Genomic DNA, 22,500 nt, shown 5'->3' with positions numbered 1-22,500 from the left:
CCAACAGGGTAGTCATGTTTTCCTTGAAAATTCTGATATAGTCAGCAACGTCAAAATCAAAATTTAAACATTTGCAACATACTTTTTGGTGGCAGAGGTCTCTTTCAGAGAATTTTGTGCTTTCAGTTAGATAATTACGGGCCCACTCACTTAAAGTTTGTTTCTTTTTTTATGTAAAGTGGTTCAAAATATTTTGGATAGTATGCCGGTCTCGCGTTCATCTAATTCTAGATTAAAATTAAGGTTATTAATATTATCATTACCAAATCTATCAATATTATACCTAGTATCGAGATCACTTGATGTTATTGTCCGAACTCAGGTCTCAAATAATAAGTAAAATATTAACCCCTAAATTCATTAGCATAATATTAATGCTACTAATAAGACATATGTAACCCTTTTTTTATCGTCAAAATTATAAATTATTTCCAAAACAACACGTTGTTATGAAAACAAGCAAAATACGAGCCTGGTGGCCTCAGTGTGCTACACAACGCAGGCGTCCCCTTATTCAATAACAGGCCTTAAACAACAGATCGAGACGAGTAGCGTCTGTTAGCTACAATATGACCACCCGCATTCCACAATTCAACTGCGAAGCGCCTCTGTAACTTCTCCATTAAGAAATACTTTAGGTCCATGTCCCTTTGACACTTACAAATGACATAATATGTTGGTTGACATCTCTGATAACTCCATCGGGCACTGACAGAAAGATGATGATCCGTGGCACGGGAAAGGTATTTTGGGCAACATTGACACGTCTTTGGTTTTTATATATTTTAATTCTGCATCTGTATTACATTTACTTTATCTTCTTTACATACGATTTTGATCGATTAAAACGAGTCTCTCTCTAATAATGGGTTTCTGTTCTATATTCTGCTTGAATGCATCCGTGAAACGATATTTTTAAGCTTGCAAAGGAAAGAAAACAAAATTTCTCAGGTAATGACGTAAGTAATATCTTTTCAGTACAAGAAGAGAAAAACAAAAGTTTAGTAGGTTACAGCAGGGAAAACCTATTCGTGTTTTTTGTGATCATTAAATTCCTCTGCGTATTCCACGCAATAGTTTCATTATATGATCTTATAAATATCCTGTTATTGACAAAGACGCAGAGTGAATTTTAACTGTTGCCGAAATACCACTCAGCCTCTAAATGCTCTAAAAATCTAATTTTTCTTTATCACAGTCAGACTCATCTGAATATAATTTTATACCGATTCCACTGCTAATGAAGAAAGCTCCACTTCCAGAAAGCTGTTATTAAATATTTCAGCGACATAAATTTTAATTTTCCCCAGGTATACGGACGGGATGCCGTCACGGAGCGTGGACCGATCCCTGCCCACCTTTTGGGCAACATGTGGGCCCAGCAGTGGATGGTATATGACATCGCCGCTCCATACCCCAACAAGGTTTCCCTTGATGTCACGCCGCAGATGATCGAACAGGTTTGTGGGCGTACGTTGTATTCAACATGTTTCATACATGAATCCTGCATCTTCTGGATTGCTTTTTTTTATCTTTGTTTATTTACCCATTCTGCTCCATTGTCTCTCTACGGTTCGCCCGTTTGTCCTTCTGATATATAAGTCTTTGTTTTAAGCACTTTCATTCACCTGGCACGATAAGTTTTCATTTTTCAATATTATTAACTTGTTGGCAGTTAGTAACAAATTATGGCTTGCACCAGGTTATTCCATCCAATCTATTTTTCGTTTAACGTTACCTCATCTCAGTACAATTACCCTTGTCCTGATATTGAGGTTCATAAGTTTAAGATAGGTTGTAGCACTACTTTAAGCCTCTGTGCACTATTGCCTTAATTTTTCTGACACACACACATATGTGTGTGTATATTCATATATGTGTGTGTGTGTGTTTATTTACTTCTATTCATTTCTTACTTTGTCATTGCTTCCCTATTTTCCTTCAAATGGACATCCTAAAATCTAGCAGCTTGCCTTTGAAGGCAATTGCCTTTCGTGCTTATTATGTAAGAATATTTGTGCATTAGAAATAATAATAATAATAATAATAATAATAATAATAATAATAATAATAATAATAATAATAATAATAATAATAAATGCTTCAGGGCTACACCCCAAAGATGATGTTCGAACTGTCCGACGACTTCTTCGCCTCCCTCAACCTGACCCGGATGCCCGACAGTTTCTGGAAACATTCGCTCCTGGAACATCCCGGCGACAGGGAGGTCAACTGCCACGCTTCTGCCTTCGACTTCTGCAACGGGAAAGACTTCAGGTGTGACCTCTCTCTCTCTCTCTCTCTCTCTCTCTCTCTCTCTCTCTCTCTCTCTCTCATTAAAAACTAGTTTAAATGAGGCTTAAAACTTCGTTCCTCATTTTAAAAATTTATTTCTCATTCTCTCTCTCTCTCTCTCTCTCTCTCTCTCTCTCTCTCTCTCTCTCTCTTACTTACTTGCGTCGTCTGAAGTGCTCATGTGAATCATAGATGCATGATAGTCTTCAAGATGATGATTTCATATTATAAATATTAATCTAAATATATTATTATATCATTCAGTTTTCAAAATAGTTCTCTTGCACCGAGTACAAACAAACAGTGTTTGTTCAGGTATTTCCTATTATTGATAGTATTAAAAACAGATAAATCACTAAACAAAAACATTTTAAATGAAATTTAATATTTAACTAATTAAATAATTAAGATTACGGAAAATGACACGAAATATGAATAAGTGAATGGATATAAGTAAATAGATAAAGGACTAGTATAAGTCTATAAGAAAATAATCAAAGTCCTGTTGCAGAGTCAAGCAGTGTACAAAAGTGAACATGGTTGACCTCATCACCGCCCACCACGAAATGGGTCACATACAGTATTATCTTCAGTACAAGGATTTGCCCTACGCCTTCAGGAGAGGCGGTAATCCAGGTAGGCATTTAATTTTGTTCTTGCTAAAGACAAGGAGAAGTCATGTTGAGCGTTTTCCGATTGTTGTCTCTCTCTCTCTCTCTCTCTCTCTCTCTCTCTCTCTCTCTCTCTCTCTCTCTCTCTCTCTCTTTGAAGGGACACGGTTGTGTGGGGGGGTGAAGTTGCGAGAGAGGATTCCAATAGAGATGGAAGCTGACCTCACCACTAACATTTACTATTGTGACGTCAGCTTATATCAAGAAGTTAATTCATTCTCACGACACGTAATACATAACATTTCATCAGAGTGAAGTCTAACATTAAGGATAACAAAACAAAAAATTTTGATTCTTAATATCGAAATGACATTCACATAACAGCTCCCCCCTCAAAATAAAAACTATTTAGAGAATTAAAGACCGCTCATGGGTGACAGTCAAGAGACAGGCATTTACGCTGACACACAGTCTACTTGAGATCGAACATGTGCACAGGATCAGCGCTAGAGCCCTGTCCCCCGCAGGGAGGTTAGTGCCGTCAGTGCACCTCACGCGGTGCACCGTAGGCATTACTTAAGGTTCTTTGCACTGCGGCTTCAGCCCCTAGCTGCAACCCCTTTCGTTCCTTTCACTTTACCCCCTTTCATATTCTCTGTCTTCCATCTTACTTTCCACCCTCTCCTAACAATTGATTCATAGTGCAACTGTAAGGTTTTTCTCCTTTACACCTTTCAGGCCTTTTACTGTCAGTTTCCGTTTCAGCGCTGAATGGCATCATAGGTCCCAGTCCTTGGGCCTTTAGCCTAAACTCTACATTAGATTCACTAGAACCCTGTCTCCACCCAAGCTAGGACCATGAAGAACCAGACAGTGGCTACTGTTGCTCCGCTGGTAAGGTCGTGTTGCAACTAAAATCTATCAGAAATGACCAAGGCTTAAACTAGGAAAGCTACTAGAACCCTAATAATTGTTGCTGTTCGAAAGATTTTAAGAAGATAATCGAGTTTGTCAGAGGTCCCAAGAAGAAATAAAACGAAAATATTTATTTATTTTGGGTATGTGGCTTTAAGATATGAACCGATACCAGAAGTCAACACCCAGAGGCTTTCAGGAAACCTTAGGAACCTGGTGCGAGCATCAATGAAACACTGATTCTGGAAAAGCCAATACAGAGGTAATCAATGGTGAAGAGTCTTCGAACGACATAAAATCATTCAAAACTGATATTCCAAGTATGTTCTTAATAGGTTTTTATTTTCTTTTACAAAAATATAACGTTTTATGAGGAAATATATCCATTCAGGAATATGATTTGAGCAAAAATTTTTCATTAATATAAGCCTCAATAGCTAATTTATTCATTGCTTTCGGCGATTTTTGTACGTTCTTTTAAGTTCAACAAAGAGGTTTCCCCACTCTGAGATAGGCAGGTCAAGGAGGGATTTAGAGAGAGAGAGAGAGAGAGAGAGAGAGAGAGAGAGAGAGAGTAGGGGATGGAGCTGGGAGCTTGGTTGTGGGAGTCTGCCTACGCAAGATGTCCAGGACACTTGTACTTTGTGACAAGTTCTTCTACGTATGCTCACTGTCCTCATTATTTTGGTCCTGAGGTATCCTGATATATATATATATATATATATATATATATATATATATATATATATATATATATATATATATATATATATATATATATATATATATATATATATATATATATATATATATATATATATATATATATATATATATATATATATATATATATATTATATATGTATATATATATATATATATAAATTATATATTATTAAATTCAGGATCCATTTTAACAAATTAGTTTTATTAAATCTACAATTAAAGGCCTAGGGAGGCCCGTGCATTTATCTTCTAAGGATTCAAGGGTATATACAGTATATATACATACATACATACATACACACACACATATTCTGTATATGTGTGTGTGTGTGTGGGTGTGGGTGTATTTAAATTAGGCTTTATTAATTCAAATAATTACAACACATTTCCAGCATTCCCTGCCTAAGACGAAAACATTCCACAAGCATCGTACCTCCCTCAGGTTTCCACGAGGCCCTGGGAGACACTTTAGCGCTGAGCGTCTCGACTCCGAAGCATCTCGAAAAGATTGGTCTCCTGGAGAAAGTGGAGGAAGACTACGAGGTCGACATCAATTTCCTCCTTCAGATGGCTCTCGACAAGATTGCTTTCCTGCCCTTCGCCTACGCTATGGACTCCTGGAGATGGGGCCTCTTCGACGGTTCTGTTCCAGAAAAGGACTGGAACTGCGCTTGGTGGGATCTTAGGTAACGATAGATATTTCTTTTTGCTGGTATTCTGTAGTGTTATGAGGTAACACCGTTTTGATCCTCTTTAAGAAGATTAAAGATTACTTATATTATTTTAGGTATATACAAATTTAGCACTAAGGAAAACTTTGAATGTTATCTCAATTATAATCTTTTTTGATCCGGGGAAATTTTACTGAAAGAAAATGAGTTACATTGTTCAGTTGTCTAATACAAAATTAGTTACACAATACAGTGTACTTAATTTAATCAGCCCCAATATGATTGTTCTTGTGCTGGTCTTGTACATTATTCATGTACAATACCTATTGGTTTGGCTGACTTTTGTTAACAGGCGTATTTCCAGCAGTTTTAACTTTTTATGAAAAACACTAATAGAAAGAATTATGTAGCATTACTTGATATTACACCAAGGTAACAACTGGAAATATATGAAGAAAGAATATTATGCTGAGACTTGTTACAAATTTCTGTCTTAATTTTTCTTAATTACTGTAAAGCCCATTTATTCCTTTGTATATCTTATTAACAACCATTTTCTCGAATTTATTCCGTGATAACTTATCTTTGACATATGAAGTAACAATAAACCTTAACCAATTTTAGTCTCTTATTTATCTTTCGTTGCGTTTAACCTTTCATTTCTCTGTTCATTAACATTATTATAAATTCATTCCGTTTCAGGTACGAATTGCAAGGAATCAAACCTCCTGTTCTCAGGACAGAGGACGACTTCGACCCAGGAGCGAAATACCATGTAGCTGCAAACCGGCCATACATTGGGTAGGTTCTCCATTTTTTTATATTTGTAAGCAGTGTTCCCCTGAATTATTTCAGTATAAGAAAAAAGAAGTGTGAGGTAGTTTTTTCTTATTCTTTTATTTATTTTTTTAAGAAATGTTCTCTTGAATAAGTCAAGGAGTTATGGTCTTCCATTACACCGTAGGATATTAAGAAAAGAAGTTACATGCTCAGTAACTTTTTGAAACTGATAGTTGCCGTTCAGATTCTCGGTCATTTTGGAACCAGCTAATGTCTCGCCAATGTCTTCATTGTTGATTTGAAGCAGTGAAGATTTCGAATCATTTAGAACTGCCTTTCATAATCATCTATTTGCTATTTACGTCCACACAAATTACAGTAGCCTTTTTACTTACTGACAGCTTCATCTTACCTTATCTTTTCCAAACGTCCCAGTTGTCTTCTGAAATAGACGATTTAATTAAGCGTTGCATATGTTGGTCAAAGTGGAAGATTACGTACTTCATAACCCAGCAGCAGATATGAATTATGTACCAGATCATTAGTCTTCACTGCAACAGGTCATTTTATAAACCACCCCGCCCCCCAAAATCAATCTCGGGTTCTGAATCCCTGCTTGTTTGGTGGGTAAATCTTATAGGCTATATATAGTTTTTAATAGCTTAAAAACGTAAAATTTATCATTTTATTTAAAAAATACTTATCGATTATCTACGAGTATATCCTTGGGAAGTAATTCCATCTTGTAACGAAAGAATCAAAGACGCTAAAAATTTAACATTGTTCATTTTTTGATGGATAAAATGTCACTCGGCATGTCATTCAGTAATGAGTAGAACTTTACGATAATCAAGAAAAATTCTAAATTACAACAGATCAGTATGATTAAAAAAAGTGTTTTGTGTAGTCTCCCCTCTGTGCCAACAAAAGTTGTAGACATGAGCACTTACGTAGCAATACCACAAACTCTCTCTCTCTCTCTCTCTCTCTCTCTCTCTCTCTCTCTCTCTCTCTCTCTCTCTCTCTCTCTCTCTCTCGTTGGACTCGTCTCTTGGAGAGACCTCTTTAGAGTAAATCCACAGCCTCCCAGTTCCTCTTGCTGAAGTAAGTAATGTCTTCATTCAGTCCATCACCACGTATTAGAAGCCTCCTCAGGAGTGTTGCATAATGCTTCTGATGTTCCATTATTTACATTTTCAAATTACATTTATTTTTACAGATATTTCGTGAGCTTCATCATACAGTTCCAGTTCCACAAAGCTCTGTGCCTGAAAGCAGGAGAGTATGACCCACTAGATCCAAGCAAACCATTGCACAAGTGTGATATCTATCAGTCAACAGAGGCTGGCAATGCTCTTGGGTGAGTTGAAAATCCAGTCAGTTCCAGGCTTCCTGGAAAAAAAAACACCAAAATAAAAGTATTATAATTCTTTTTCACATCAGCTGGGTATTGAAGATTCTCTTAATATCTCATTTACATGTGTTATCTGTATTTTGCTTAACTAATCTTCTCCGCAACCTTTACAGGGATATGCTCCAGCTGGGATCTTCCAGACACTGGAAGGAGGCCATGAGCGTCTTGACTGGAGGAGAAGGGAAAATAGACGCTTCTGTCATCAGAGAATATTTTAAGCCTCTGGAGGACTGGCTCAGGGAAGATAATCTTAAACACGGAGAATTTGTTGGATGGCGACCAGGTAAGAGACAACTTAAGAGGGACTAATATTATTTTATTTTCAGCTGGATTAAAGTTAAGTATTTGTTTACAGCGATCAGATTCAGCAGCATTTTCAGTTATCTACAAGTGGCTTGAATTTGCCTTTTTTTTCTTTTCCTTGTGGCAAATCAAACTTTAGCGTTTCAAAAAAATATGAATGTAATATTGTTAAACATTGGATTTAAACAAGGACCATAAATCAGACATCATGGACTTGCATAACTTACTTAACAGGGCTACCCAACTTGTTAGACCTTCAGCTAGTGAGTGCACCCTATAAAATTTCTTGCACACAACCCATCTCACTAATGACAACCTCGTAAACTAAATAACAATTAGAGGATAATACACAGAAAAGCTATAAGAAGTGAACACATTCCAAATAAATCATCCTACTTAGCATTATTGATGCGAAGGTTGTTATAAGAAGTACATTAACACTTCCCTGACTGTTTGATCCTTGAGCACTTTCTTTCCCTATATTGTCACTAGGCACTCATAAACGACCAGATATCTTTCTCGAACTTTTACCTTCTGGGTCGATATCAAAGGCCACTTTGAATTTCCATGATTTGGCGACAAGTCAAAATTATCAAGATATCTTGGTATTCATTGGCTTTTTGAAATAAGTCTAGACGTAGCATTTCTAGTGTTTCACAAGTAGCTTCTTGGAGTTTTGTTGGTTTAAAGTTCCTTGTGCAATGATTTCAAAGCTTCCTCTCTCTACGAAAATGAGGATAAACGGCACAAGCTGCAGGTCTCCTGTGCTACTTTTGTTTTCATGTTTGGTTCTTGTCTTCATGTTTGCAGCATCAAAGGAACTTTGTCTACACGACAAAACTCCCAGAAGGGAAGATTTTCTTTTCCCATACAAGGTTTTATGGAATTTCGGCTATTATCGCAAGATGTCCTGTTGGTCTTCCTTTATATAAATCATTTACTTCAAGAAGTAAATTCCATCATAACATTTAGGGACTGACTTTCGGATTAATTCATAATATTCGCTCATTTCGGGTGATTGTTCAGAATCTAAAGGTCCACATTTGGCATCTTATCCCCTTTAACAATGTACAACACTTATGGTTCCCCTTAAGCAAAAACCATGCTGTTTCAAAATCTTCTACTCTCACTAAGACAGTCTCCCTCTCAGTGTTCTCAGTACTGATTCTCATGTGTATAGGGAATTTATAATGTTGCTTTACAGAACTGTGTCAAATTATCCAGGCCATTTCTTAAAAGCCATGTATTCATGTGCTTATATTTTTTGCATATTCCTATCTACACTCTACAGTTACATCGCATCCGGCCTAATCAATCAGCTGAAGCTTTTGTCTATGAAAGGTCAATATAATCTAACAATATCATTAAGGCTAAGTGCCTGGAGAGACGAAATGCACGCTGTTTGATTTGTTGATATTTGATATTTGTTGATATTTGATTTGAGGTCTTCTCCCCACATCTCGTGGGGAGAAGACCTCCGGGTTGGAAAAGAGAGAAGTCATACCCTCTCATTTCTCTTTTATTGCTGCTGGCCTGCTCGCTTACTCCATTTATCAAGTATTCCCTTTGGTTTTAAACACAAAAGGAAAGGCACTAGCAGCATAATTTTAAATGCCCTCTATCACGATTCCCTTTTCATTTCAAAATCTCAGCAGCATATGAAATTGTATTTCAAAATCGCAGCAGCATATGAAACTATGTTTCAAGATCCAGCAGCGTAAGCAAGAGCTCACAAAGCCGTTGAGATAACAAAAGGAGAAAAAAGGTAGAGCAACCACGCATGAAATGAACGCGATAAATGGACCCAGCAAAACAAGAACTGAGCCATTTCAGCAATTTTCTACCAATAGACGACGCCCGGCCGAAACGCATTAAGGCAGCGTCACGCCTGGTGCATTTTGGCTTCGATCCCGTGAATTTGCGTTGGTAAAATGCCCACTAAATAAAGGGATTTGGATGAAGGATGGTGTTAGACTTCACTGTTCTTTTTTTTTTACCTTTGTTTAGCAATAGCAAAACGAAATCAAATTCGATCACGGAGCAAAATATATAGACCCAACCTACGAACGCACAGTCAAAGGGTTTAAGAGTAAACGTGTACAGAGACGTTGCATTTATTTCTTCGGATTACTTTTCAAAATAAAAACAAATCAGACTCAATTGCATAACAACGGATAACGATTCATCCGATGATCTAAATAAATAAGTCTCTCTACATCATATGCAATAAGTTAGAATGAAATATGGCGTTTCATGTAAGCTTTCTCTTCGCTTTAAAAATAAATAGAAATCAAATTCAGTTACCGTCTATTTTGTTTCGACTTAATTTAAGCTCCGTGTAAATAGGCCTCCAGGCATCGTAGGCAAAGAGCTTTACTCTCAATGCAAAGCCGACTTTAATAAGAGGCAAGGGGAGCGCCACCTCCATCGGCGCTTAGGGATTTACACCACAACAACAAACGATCTCACGCCCCCACCTTTCCACTTCCCCATCCCATCCACCCTTCCCTCTCTCCTCCCTGCAACGGAGGAGATATTTTGAAAGAAGGAATCTTTATTACTAGCCTCAGTAATCGGAGAGACGTTGCTGAAGTCGACACGAACACTGATCATTTAATAACGAGATCAGGAGTAAATAGATGTCTATGTTCCAGGTGCCTTAACAGTGTTTGTACCTTTTGCCTGATTCATTCCGCTCCAGGAAAAAGAAATAAAATGAGGCATTACAGGTAAAATACTCAAAGCTCGAACACCTATTTAATAAACACTATATTTAGTTTACATGGTTTGATTTTGAATAAACCAGCAGTCTCAGGGTGGAACTACAGGTATATTGATGGTGATATTGCTTTCAATAGTAAATCATTTCTTCCAGGAAGAGAATAGTTCTGTTCTTGCTGGGAGTCAACGGCCATCAGAGAATAAACCCAAAGACTTTTAATCTAAAAAGTTAGCAGAAATATGTTTTCACATGCGTTAGTTGTAACATTTATGCTTAACATAATATAGTACATTATAATACTTAAGTCTAACATAATGCAGTGCATTATAATCTTAATTCATAATCCAGTGCATTATAATCTTGATCACTTTAAAATGATTTTATGAAAGGAAACCTTCACAGGTAGCTTTTTAGATATAGCTCTGTACCTTTGAAGCATTAGTATTCGAATACCTTTGTGAAGTTTAACAATTTTGACACACTTCAACAGTTATTATTATGACTGTTGTTCTCTTTTCATTGCTTTTGTTGAAGCTGCAATCGTTATCGAATACCAATAGTTGCAGTGTTATTATCAGAAGCAGCAGCACTGCCGTAGCGGTACCTCACCCAACCTTTTTGTTTTCCTTCTGTTCCTCTCTTTCCTCAGCCTTCCTTTATCCTGTTCCTCTTCCTTCGAAAAAGCGTGAGGAGAGAAAGCTCCACTCCAGTAACCCGCTTTATGCCTTGCTGTCATTCCATCTCAGGAAAATCTCTTTTGGCAAAATCTTCTTTTCTCAACCCGAGAAGCCTTTAGGAAAAATCTGTTTTCTTATAGCGATGGTTTCGTCCCCAGGTTTTTATAGCTCTCTCTCTCTCTCTCTCTCTCTCTCTCTCTCTCTCTCTCTCTCTCTCTCTCTCTCTCTCTCTCTCTCTCTGTATTTTTTTCTGTCTTTTTGCCTCTTATTGATATGTTTTTTCCTGTTATCTGTTGTTTCTTTATCGTTCTTTCTTTACTGAATTAAGACTTTACCTTTGGTCCCCCTCACCCATCTCTCTCTCTCTCTACAAGTTTAAAATAATATTGTAAAAGGGTTGACAGTATTCGCAGGTGTCTGGACTTTTCACCAAATGGGACTCTCTCAGCAATAGCAGATGTCAGTCTCTATGGCAGTTTTTATAACCGGTGCCAGGCTTTATTGACAGGTGTTACACCTACTCTACAAGTGTTGGCCCTTCTTAGCAGATGTCAATCCCTCTCAGCGGGTGTCAAGCATTTCTAGCTAAATGTCAGGCCTCAACAGCAGGTGACAGGACTTTTTAGCAGACACTAGTCAGTTTAAGCAGCTCTTTTATATTTAGAAGTTTTTCAGTGTCTCAAAAGGTAGAGGCTCTCTTTAATAAGCATCAGTTTTATCAGTAGTCATCTGGCCTTCTGAACAGATGTCAAAATTTCTCAGCAGGTATTTGACCTTCTTACCAGGTGTCAGTCCTTCTCAAAAGGTGTTTGACCTCATCAGATTTCAGGCCTTCCTGATTGGCAGTGCTCCTCCTTAGCAGATATCAAACCTTCTCAGCAGGTGTCAGGACTTCTCAGTAGGCGTTGATGCTTCTTGTTGTTGTAGGGTGTTTGTAACAGGTGCTAGGCATTTGTATTAGGTGCTAGGTCTTTTAGTAAGTGCCGGAATTCTTCTGCAGTGTTTGGCCCTCTTTGCAGGTTTTCGAACTAATCAGTGTCTGCCAAGCCTTCTCATAAGCGCTGGTCCATCGTAGGAAGTTTTTTCTCTGCATTTCTTGTGTGGAAACAAAGCCCTTTGAAAAAATCTATTTCTTTCAGGGCTAAATCTTTTCCTGGTCCTACAGCTTAACTGGATTTGAAACAACTAAGTACATTTTTTCCTTATACCCATTTTACAGCGTCAACATTCCAGCTGTCCTTTATCTGTATATAAGGGTATTTTTTTTCTTCTGCAATCATATTCACCATCAAAGTTGTTTGTTTCACTAGTTTTACATTATCACTTATCAAATATGATTTATTATTTTCCATTTTTTTTTATTAGTCTCTTTTGTTCAACTAACTATGAATTTTGCCATATATCACAATATCTTTTTCCCTCTCATCATATCATTTACTCTACAACTTTACCGCTTAAAATAATCTAACAATTTTTCATTGATTTTTCTTCCACAGACGGACAGTACTGCGTCTACAAAACGCCGTCAAATTCTTAATAATTTCCAAACAATTAAGCATTTACTTCATGGCTAAATGCGCTTTTGATTCCTGTCTAATGCAGACCTATTTATTATTTATTTATGAGCTTGTCTCTCACTTCTAGGACATAGATGTTTTAGTTCGCTTATTTCCAAGAGAACACATGGAAACTATCACTTTTATCACTCCTTGACCCAGGTAATTATACAAGTAAGATATATATATAAATATATATAATTATTATATATATATACTCCTATATATATATATACATGTATGTATGTACGTATGTATTTAGTAACGCAGAGTGGAATGAGGAAATAAGATCAAATAAATGAATTGATTTATGTTGCTTCGATATTTCCAGTATTTATCATTAAGGATTGATGCTTATTACTTTAAAGAAGTTTTTAACAATAAAATTATGACCAACAGTGGAACACAATCAAATAAAATGACCAGAATGGTCACTAAGCCACTAATTAAAATACACAGAAAATTTGAAAACAAATAGATAACATGAAAAGAATTTTAAAATAAACTAGAATGCAAATGGAACAAAACAAGGCCCTTCTAAAAGAAAGATTGTCCATGTCTTCTCCCAAAGTGAGAGAGAAACAAAAACGTACTTCAATTTTTCTTCACAAAGGAAAAAATTTGCAGTTCTTTTTGAACTATGGAAACGGTCAGCAAACAAAAACAAGGCCTGTTTCAATTCAGGAGTAGTGGTAGATTTCAGAAGGTTGAACAAGATAACAGAAAACGATCCTTATCCAGCGCCGTCCATGAGAGATCTTATCACATCTATTGGATCCAAGAAATACTTTCCCACAATAGATCTGTTACAAGAATTTTTACAAATCCCTTTGGACGAAGAAAGTAAACCATTGACTGCTTTTTCCACTAGCAATGGTGTATATCAATATGTAAGAATGCCTTTTGGTCTAAATTCAAGACCAGTGACATCTGTGAGATTAATGGATAAAATTCTGGGCGATTTACTAGGCAAAGATGTACATTGTTATACTGATGATTTGATAATAGCCACAGATACCATTGAAGAAAATATAAAACTGTTTAGAGAAGGCCTAAAAAGATTGGGGACAGCAACTCTAAAGTTAAAAGTAAAGAAATGCACTTTCCTTGGAAGGAAAATAGCCTATCTGGGACACACACTAAGTGAAAAGGGTGTGGAAGTAAACGACTAGATTAAGTCAGTTAGAGTATCCTACACCTCGACGCAGAAAAGATGTGAAATCTTTCTTAAGATTAGCAGGTTTTTACTGGAAGTTTATCAAGAATTTTGCAACCATATCTGTTCCATTAACTGAGCTATTAAAGGAACACGTATCATTCGTGTGGACAACCAAGAAACTTCTAGAAACCATTTGATGAACTGAAAGAAAGACTAACACATTCGTCAGCACTTAGTTTTCCAGACTAGTAAAGAATTCTTTTTAGCCACAGATGCAAGTTCTATTAGTATAGGAGCATGCTTAATGCGAAGACATGATAATAAATACCATGCTATAGCTTATTACAGTAGAGAACTAAAAACCACAGAAGCTAACAACTCAGTAACAGACAAAGAGTCTCTAGCCATAACAGATGCTTTAAAGCACTTCAGATATATCATATTTGATTAAGAGATAACTGTTTTCACTGACAATTCTGATGCAGTAGAAATGCTCAAGAATCCAAACTTTTCCTGACGTAAAGCTCGTTGGTTTATGACGGCCCAAGTTTATAGCCTAGAATTAATATATGTTTTAGGGAAGGCAAACAAGGTAGCAGACGCAATATCAGGGTATATCCCACAAGGTGATGGTATATATATGATCAGTCAAGAAGCAAAGTCAAGTGAACCTCCTGCATAAGCAATGTACTCACCATGCACTACACAGAAGAGGTTTCCAAGTCAAATTTCATAAGGGAACAAGAAAGTGATGAAGATTTAAAGGAGATCTACCAATTTTGTGAAAAATTAGGGGAAATTTGATCATCAAGAACGAATAGAATTAAGTAAGAGAACTTCATGTCCCAGTGAGGAGATGTGCTAATTTGGATGTGTCAAGAACTTGACCCATTTAGATCATTTCAAGTTTTGGTCTATAAAAAGCTAGTATCTAAAAGCCTAAGAAGTAAAGTTACTGAATTAATGTATGATGATCCCATAAGAGCTCACCCAGGAAGGGATGAGACAGTTAGACTAGTAAAAATATCCTTCCACTGGAAAGGATTTACAAAGATGTTAACAGTTATGTGAAAAGTTACAATACTTGCAACAGTTACAAGGGGAGAACAGATAAAGATAAGGTATTACCTTTTGAAAAGTATCCCATTCTACAAATTCCATTTGAAAGAGCAGCCATAGATCTCATCACTAACCTTCACACCACGAGTAAAGGAAATAGAAATATACTAGTATGTATTGACGCACTCACTAGATATACAGAGCTGATACCAATAACAGGTAAGGGAGCTAAAGAATGTGGAGTTGCTCTCTTTGACAAAATATTTTTCAGATATTCTGCACCACAGCTAATAGTATTTGATAATAGCACAGAGTTCAATAACTCACTAGTTCAAGAAATTTATGATGCAGTCAAAGTTGAAAAGGTAGCAACACAACCGTACCATCCAGCTAATAATTGTTTTGTAAGAAGGAATAACAGAAAGGTTCTGGACGCATTGAGGCATATAGTAGGACAAGATCCTGAATGGGATGTCAATTTACCTTTAGTTCAATTGTCCTTAAAATGCTAGATATCATACAAGTATACAAGCAACGCCCATGAAAGCTTTAGTGGTATGTGAACCAAGACTACCATATGCATGGCTGAATCAGCCAATACAATATGAAGATAAGGATTAGTAATTTCAAGGTAATCCATAGCCAATTACATAAGAATCTGGAAGAAACCCAGAAGATCATGGTAGACAAGTATCAAGAAGGACTAAAGCCAGAAGATTATAACATTGGAGACGAAGTCTACATAAGAAAAGAAGTAAGAAGTGGTATCAACCATAAATTAGCCACCAAATTCACAGGACCATTCAGAATCATAGACGTTAAGGACACAAAAGTGAAAGTGAAAAAAGTTAACAAATTAGCACGAAGTATGCTGAATCATTAGAAGAATCAGGATTTGGGGGAAATAAAGACAAGGTTAAAAGGACTAAAGAAGTTAAAGAAACAGAAATAACTAAGGAAATAAAAGAAGAAGTTTCAAAAGAAAAAACTAGATATACTCTAAGGAACAGAAAAGTCACAAATTGTAAATATTCCTATTATTCCCTATATTTAATTTTTTTATTGCTGAGTTTACCTTCATTGCTTGATATAGTGAGAAAACGTTTTTGTGCGTGTGTTCCAATTCTTACTTTAATTAATTTGGTTTTGTAGCAAAATTCCGGGGTTAAGTACACTAACTTCGAATTTAATTTTTCTTTAACTAAGAGAGAAATATTTAGGAAACAAAGAAGGTAAAGTAGAAATTCTGAAAAGCAATATTATCACTTCAGGAGAACTATTCAAAAGGAAAGGAACAATGTTGAAAATAATCATCATATATCTGCAAGTTATACAAATGCAAGGTTTAACTGATGTAATTAATACAGTCGATTAAGGAAGTTTAACTATGGATAAAGGACAAGTGAACTTGGTAGACGAATAAGCTGGAATGAGAACTAAGAACGGAGGCATGAAAGATCTTAACAATAACTTAGGAAATCTGCTTAAGGAACATATAACAATATACAAAACATTAGAACAAAACCCAAAGTTATTCAATCCCAAGACAGAAACATTGCTAAGGAATGTAATCAAAGACAGACTTCAAGAAACAGAAGAATTGTATGTGCCCAAACAAACAAGAGCCAAGAAAGGATTAGCCATAGCTGCCATTTTTTCAGGAGGTTTATCAGTCATTTTTGAAATTTCTAACCAAATTCAACCATTTTATCTCTTCAAGGGGGAATCTCCTCAGTAGAAGAACAAATGAAGAACATGAAAATGGAAATGCAAGACATCAGAGCAAATATAAGAAATAACTCCTTACAGAACTGAAGAACGAAGAAGAAATGTCAAGATGTTATGAAAGAAACCAAAAATCGTTTCCAAGACCATGAACTTAATTTTTACTGCAATAACCCTAAACATATAAGTAAAAACAACAAGAGACGAATTACAGGATTTTGGTAAATAGTTTACTGACAGCTTAAGGTAAAGTCTCTGCAAATCTGTTGCCATTGAAAGACTTACAAGAAATAATTACTAACGTCAAAATTAAATATAATAAGTACTTTATGTTCCCAATGCACTAACACACTTTCTCTGTCCATTTCTTAGAACTGCTTTCAATAACGAAGGCTTACTAATTACTGTTTCAGTAAATACGAGAAAGATTTATAAGTATTGCTCTTTTACCCCTTTCCTTGCTTGTGTTGCCAATCATACTTTATTTTTGGATACTGAACATGCAGAACTTATACAAGACGACACACATTCACATTGAGGAAATCAAGGAAAATTTACACAACTGTATTACACATTTCAGCTACACAATTTGTGATGCAAATCATTTAAATATCATTCACAAACCCAAAAACATCTTGTTTAACCACTTTAATGCATAATCAGGCTATCCATTCATGCCAGTTTCAGAAAGTAAATGTTCAAAAAATTCAAATCACTAACCTGCAAAATTTCATTTATGTCTTTAACCCAAGGAAGGAGCCCTTTCGAATTAAATGTGAGGAAGTTCATACTTCAAAGATTGCAACATGAAGATACACTGTGCTTGCGAAATCACAAATACTGACGTCTTCCTCCCACAGACAAAGATAAGATTAGAACATCGATTCAGGTCACTGAACAAAACCTTCAAGATTCTAAGATTGTATCAAGACAATAGAGGAAAAGAAGCAAAAAGTCAAATCCAACATTACCAAGAGTTACATCACTTTCTGCTTAACCGTGATTATGGCTCCAACATTGATCATCATAGTACTTGTCAACATTCGTCGAAGCAAGAAACGAAAAGAACCATCAAAAGTCCCAGTCCCGAAAATCGTCCATATGGCAGGTTAGATAACAACAAATTCCACCTATTATATATTATATTATATGTTATATTATATATATATATATTTAAATGAATATAAATATATATTTATTTTTATATATATATATATATATATATTTATGTTTTATATATAAACTCAGTGGTGTGTCCTTCCCTCCACGCCCCCAAATGCATGTGTAAAATTCCCTTCCAGATTTGTGAATTTTTAATTTGTGTGTTTTCACCCCCCAGAGAAAACTAGATAGTAGTCACAACCATATTCCTTCTTTATCTACTGATTCATGGATGAACCATTTTTGCAGGAAATTTTCACGACTTATTAAATTACTCCTTATTCCTACCCTCAAAGGCTCGTCAGCGGGATGTTGAACCTCTCTGCGCAATGGCATCCATTCCCCTATAGATTCTTGCATGCATTTTCTGGTTTCCTGAATTTTAAGGTCCTTCACTCCATTACTTCTTTCACCACATCTGCTTAGTAGTTTCTAGGTCTTCCAATCCTCCTTCCTCCCAGCTTTTGAAAATTATATACTTTTTACCAAAGCTCATACTCCAATCTCTCTATTTGACCAAAAAGACCATTGGCCAAAAGAAGAAATCATGCCCCAACCCCCAGGCCTATTTAGCGTTTGGGTGTCATTTGAATACCCATGAGATTTTTGCTCTTTCAGAAGCAGGTTGTCTGCCATCTGGCATCTGGTGATACTGACCTTGTAAGCCACCATTTGGAACGTAATTTATAATGTAATAGTTGTTTCTGTGTAAATTCCTCAACATTTATCCAAAGTTATCGCACTAAGCACAAATCTGGGAAATTAGGCAGTCTTGGAAAATATATCATAAATCTTTCAGTAAATTTAATAACTTTAATTTGATCAAATAACCGACCATACGAAGCATATTGTTTTTCTGTTTATTTGTGCACAAACCCAGCGTTTATAATCATCATAAGCTTTAAGATTGTCTGTGAAACAGACCAGTCCTCCTCTTGATCCTAATCTCGACATTCCTCCTTTTACTTCGTGGATTCCAACAGCAATTAACCAATACCTGTGGCAGCAGCAATGAACAGAATCTTGTAAAACCTGTGTGAATCAGTGACACAGCACCTTTGACCGTTTTTTGGAGGCAGATTCGGACTGGCTTAGTTCGTTCCGTTATATAGTAGTACCTGATAATTTCCTCCATTTATATATTCTCTCAGTGTCATCTAGCATAGAAGCAGAAGGCTCATATCCTTTCCATAACAACCGGGTAGAACTCCTGATAGGTCTAACCCTCATATTTAACAGATACATTAACTTCCAGGTACCATATGCCACGTGAGTAATTTACATTGTCCACTACACTTGCGGGCATAGGGGCTTTCTGAGAAAGTATGCCCTAAGTCCCATCGGGAGGGAAAATGGTTTTCTGTCGTAATAGCTTTTTTGTTTGATACGTCTTAGGCTTAGGCTATGCATCCCTAGGCTAGGTAGCCTGAAGATTAAGATTGGTGTTTTCATGTTTTATAACTTCGTTGATGCGTTTGATATGGATACTGTTGCGAAATGTGTTAGTGTTAACTTTTTTTTACGATGTGCCTTAAGAACTCTTGCAATAATAATCAACTTATTCGATATTGCAGAACACTGACGATGACTTTGGTGGTATCACTGTTACGAAAATTGTGCAGGAAAGTTTACTTAACTCGTGCTTAATGAAATAGGAATACAAAAACAATAAAACCCACTCAAATATAATGAAACAATAAAGAAGACAATATAATACAGATAGGCCAATCACGAAATATTTATTAAATTTTTACTGAACAATATAAACGTATGAAACAATAAGATATAGAAAATATATGATAAAATTTAAAAATAAAAGCCGTTTAATTTAAAAATATAGTGCAGGTAAAAATGTATAAGCATATTACAATTTACTTAATATAAGTCTTGGAAGTTTGAATGCCCATGTACGTGGTACTAAAGAGAAAAAAAAATTATGCTTAATAAATTTAAGATTAAAACTGAATATTATACCATCAGGTAAATAAAGCTGCAAACAAGGTGAAAAGACTAAGGCGGAAGATAAATAAATGATTGTCTGTTCGGGCTAGGAGATTTAGGCCACGGAAACTAGCACCTTGTTCTGCCTGGAAGGCTTTAATTGTGGCGTGAGATGGGATCTTCCCTAGAGTGACCCCCCACTGGCTTTAACCGGTATGTATCCACCTTTGCGGTGTGTTTAGTACAGTCCCGTTGGGGATCACCGTTGACATAAACAAAAGACTGTAAATATCGTATAGATAATGACCCCCAAGAAATATCATTCCTCGATAACGACCCCCGAAAAACCTTTGGGGGTCACAATCCATAGGATACATCCGTGAGATGATATACAAATACGTCTGTGTAGGGAAGGTAGGGACGTCATTGTACTTCACGTGGTGCACCGTAGGCATTATTATGGTGTGTCTGCAGTGTCCCTTCGGCCCCTACTTGCACCACTTTTTTTATCCTTTTACTTTACCTCCATTCCCGTTCTCTTTCTTCAGTCTTGCTGTGCAAGCTCTCTATTACTCCTTAGTTCACCTGTGGAGTTTTAGCCCAGTACGCCATCTCCTTTGTCTTTGTCTTGCTGTCCAGCCTCTCCAACTCCCACTTTTCACTGTCTTAAGGCTGACTGGCTGAAAGTGCCTTAACTAGCTGGGTATGAATGAGAGGCTGTCCTGCCAGGCAGTTCGAATGCAAAGGTATGTGGTGGAGAGTAAGTGAGTGTATTTCGCTAGGGAGTCAAGTGAAATGTGGATATATTTAAAAAAGGACTTAGTTAATGGAATTCATGCTTTCCAAGGAGGAATAATCATAAGGAGAATTTGGTGAGAGACAGTGGGGTGAAAAATATTTTGCAAAATTCTTTTTTAGTTTATATTCCATGAGAGAATTCATTTACAATGCAATTGTGAGAAGAGGAATAACTTGATATGCACCTTTTCATTGCCTGGCCTTGACGTAAGGGAAAATAGAGATGTAGTTTTGTTTGAAGAGGAAATGCTGAGTTTTGATGATAATATCTTTACGAAAAGTATGATTTCTAGAAAAAAAAACTGAATTAAAATTTTATGAATTCTGAGAAAAGAATACGGAAGTGACGACATAGTTTTATTCATCTTTTTTTTTTTAATGTTTATTCACTTGTGTAGTTATTCATCACTCGTTTTGGTATTTTTTTGTGTACGCAAATTGTGGAAGTATATCTGAAAGATCAAGAATTAAAAATCGACATATGGTTTGCTGTTGCAAAATAAAAAGACAAACAAAATGCGTAAGAGTCTTAGAGGTCACTGCCATCTAAGTAACCCAAGCAGTCAAGAAGCAGTGTGCCTTAGGGGGTAGAATATCCTGTTATCTAACGAGGAAAGTTTAGGGGAGCCGTTATAGGGCGAGGTGCAAGAAACTATTTAAAAGGCATAGTAAAAATGAAATCTAGGGCAAGTGGGAAAAGAAAATGCTTGGAGTTGTACTTTTTGTCCATAAAAAGGATGAAATGCAGAAGTGATAAACTAGAAGGAAATGAGGGTTTGTCACTGAAATAATGGGTAAAGTATTACGACCCAGGAATATAACAGCAGAAAGTCCCCTTTTTCAAAATTGATTGCAGTAAATACTGAAATAATGAAATCTAAGATTGGTTTTCATACAGGAAAGAAGTATTAAAGCAAAAGAACTGAAAAGTTGGAATATCATTTTTATACTAAAAATAGGGCGTAGAAAAGTTCAGGATTGCGATTACTCTCTTGTTATTGTATTTATTATTAGACTCCTACTTAGCAAAGGAGCGTTCTGAGTAATATAAAGCAGGAGTCACGTATCTTCAAAGTTGTCTGTCAAGTGGAGAGTCACTGGCCGAGGATCTACCGTTATGGTTCCAAACCAGTCTTGATTTCTGCTTGGTGAGGCGTAGGCTACTCTTGAGGTGTCCCGGTGCAAAGAGTTGCTGAAGAACTCATTCGGCAGACTTCCGTCGCCAAGGGAAGAAGAAGAAAATCATGGCGGCGATCGCTATTTTGGCGCTCACCGTCGTCTGCTTTCCTGGGATTCTCGCGCAGACGTCAGAAATAGGTAAGGCAGTATCATAACTTCCATCTTATATTAGACTATTGGTTGGTTTGTGATTTGAAATTATTTTTTCGGCATTAGTCCTGCAAGGTTACTGACGCCGACGCTGCTTGTGGATAAGTGGAAATAAGAGCTTCCCGTTTCGCAACTCTTGGAGGTTTTTTTTTTTTAAGACACCTCCATTTGAAGTGTGTTGGTTCGTTTTAACAGTTTATTCATTGCTCAGTTTGCATTGCCTAAGATTTCCTAATTTTACTTCTTTGTCTTGAAGATATCTGCAAATTTTTTACAGTTTGTCGGCCACTTATATCAAAAAGACTTGGAAAAATTATTCTCGGGTTAGGAGGAAACATTCTCTGTTCAGTTGCAACTCATAGCAATTATTTCGAACTTGTCTCTCCATTTTAACAGATTCTGTTGCTTGCCAGTAATTATTCATTTGAAACAAGAAGACGTAGCAACTAGGCATCGCTAACATTTCGAAATAAGATCGAGAAACTTATTTGTTGTATTTTGTTTTGAGTAAGGTCTTCCAATGTAAGAGTTTTCATATGAAGTAGAAGAACACGTTATTTTGTTGCTTCAAAATAGCGATCACCGCCATGAAAAGTCTGCCGAATGAGTTCGTCAGCAACTCTTTGCACCAGGACACCTCAGAGTACGCCTGTAGAAA

The 22,500-nt window shown here is 36.4% G+C and overlaps 1 protein-coding gene across 1 annotated transcript in view; it reads left to right on the top strand.

Annotated features, from left to right (window-relative positions):
• The window catches only part of LOC136848909 (uncharacterized), a 96,885-nt gene that overhangs the window by 6,518 nt on the left and 67,867 nt on the right, over positions 1-22,500 (top strand). The window contains exons 7-15 of the mRNA XM_067121732.1: positions 1,311-1,460; positions 2,108-2,277; positions 2,807-2,931; positions 4,990-5,233; positions 5,921-6,019; positions 7,218-7,358; positions 7,526-7,695; positions 12,611-12,638; positions 15,160-15,292. Coding sequence (XP_066977833.1) covers positions 1,311-1,460; positions 2,108-2,277; positions 2,807-2,931; positions 4,990-5,233; positions 5,921-6,019; positions 7,218-7,358; positions 7,526-7,695; positions 12,611-12,638; positions 15,160-15,292 — 1,260 coding nt within the window. The remainder of the gene's footprint in view (positions 1-1,310; positions 1,461-2,107; positions 2,278-2,806; positions 2,932-4,989; positions 5,234-5,920; positions 6,020-7,217; positions 7,359-7,525; positions 7,696-12,610; positions 12,639-15,159; positions 15,293-22,500) is intronic.

This window comes from Macrobrachium rosenbergii, chromosome 20, assembly GCF_040412425.1.
Source record: "Macrobrachium rosenbergii isolate ZJJX-2024 chromosome 20, ASM4041242v1, whole genome shotgun sequence".
NCBI classification, from domain to species: Eukaryota; Metazoa; Arthropoda; class Malacostraca; order Decapoda; family Palaemonidae; genus Macrobrachium; species Macrobrachium rosenbergii.
Note: the sequence above shows the minus strand (reverse complement) of the source record. Positions and strands in the feature narration are given on the sequence as shown.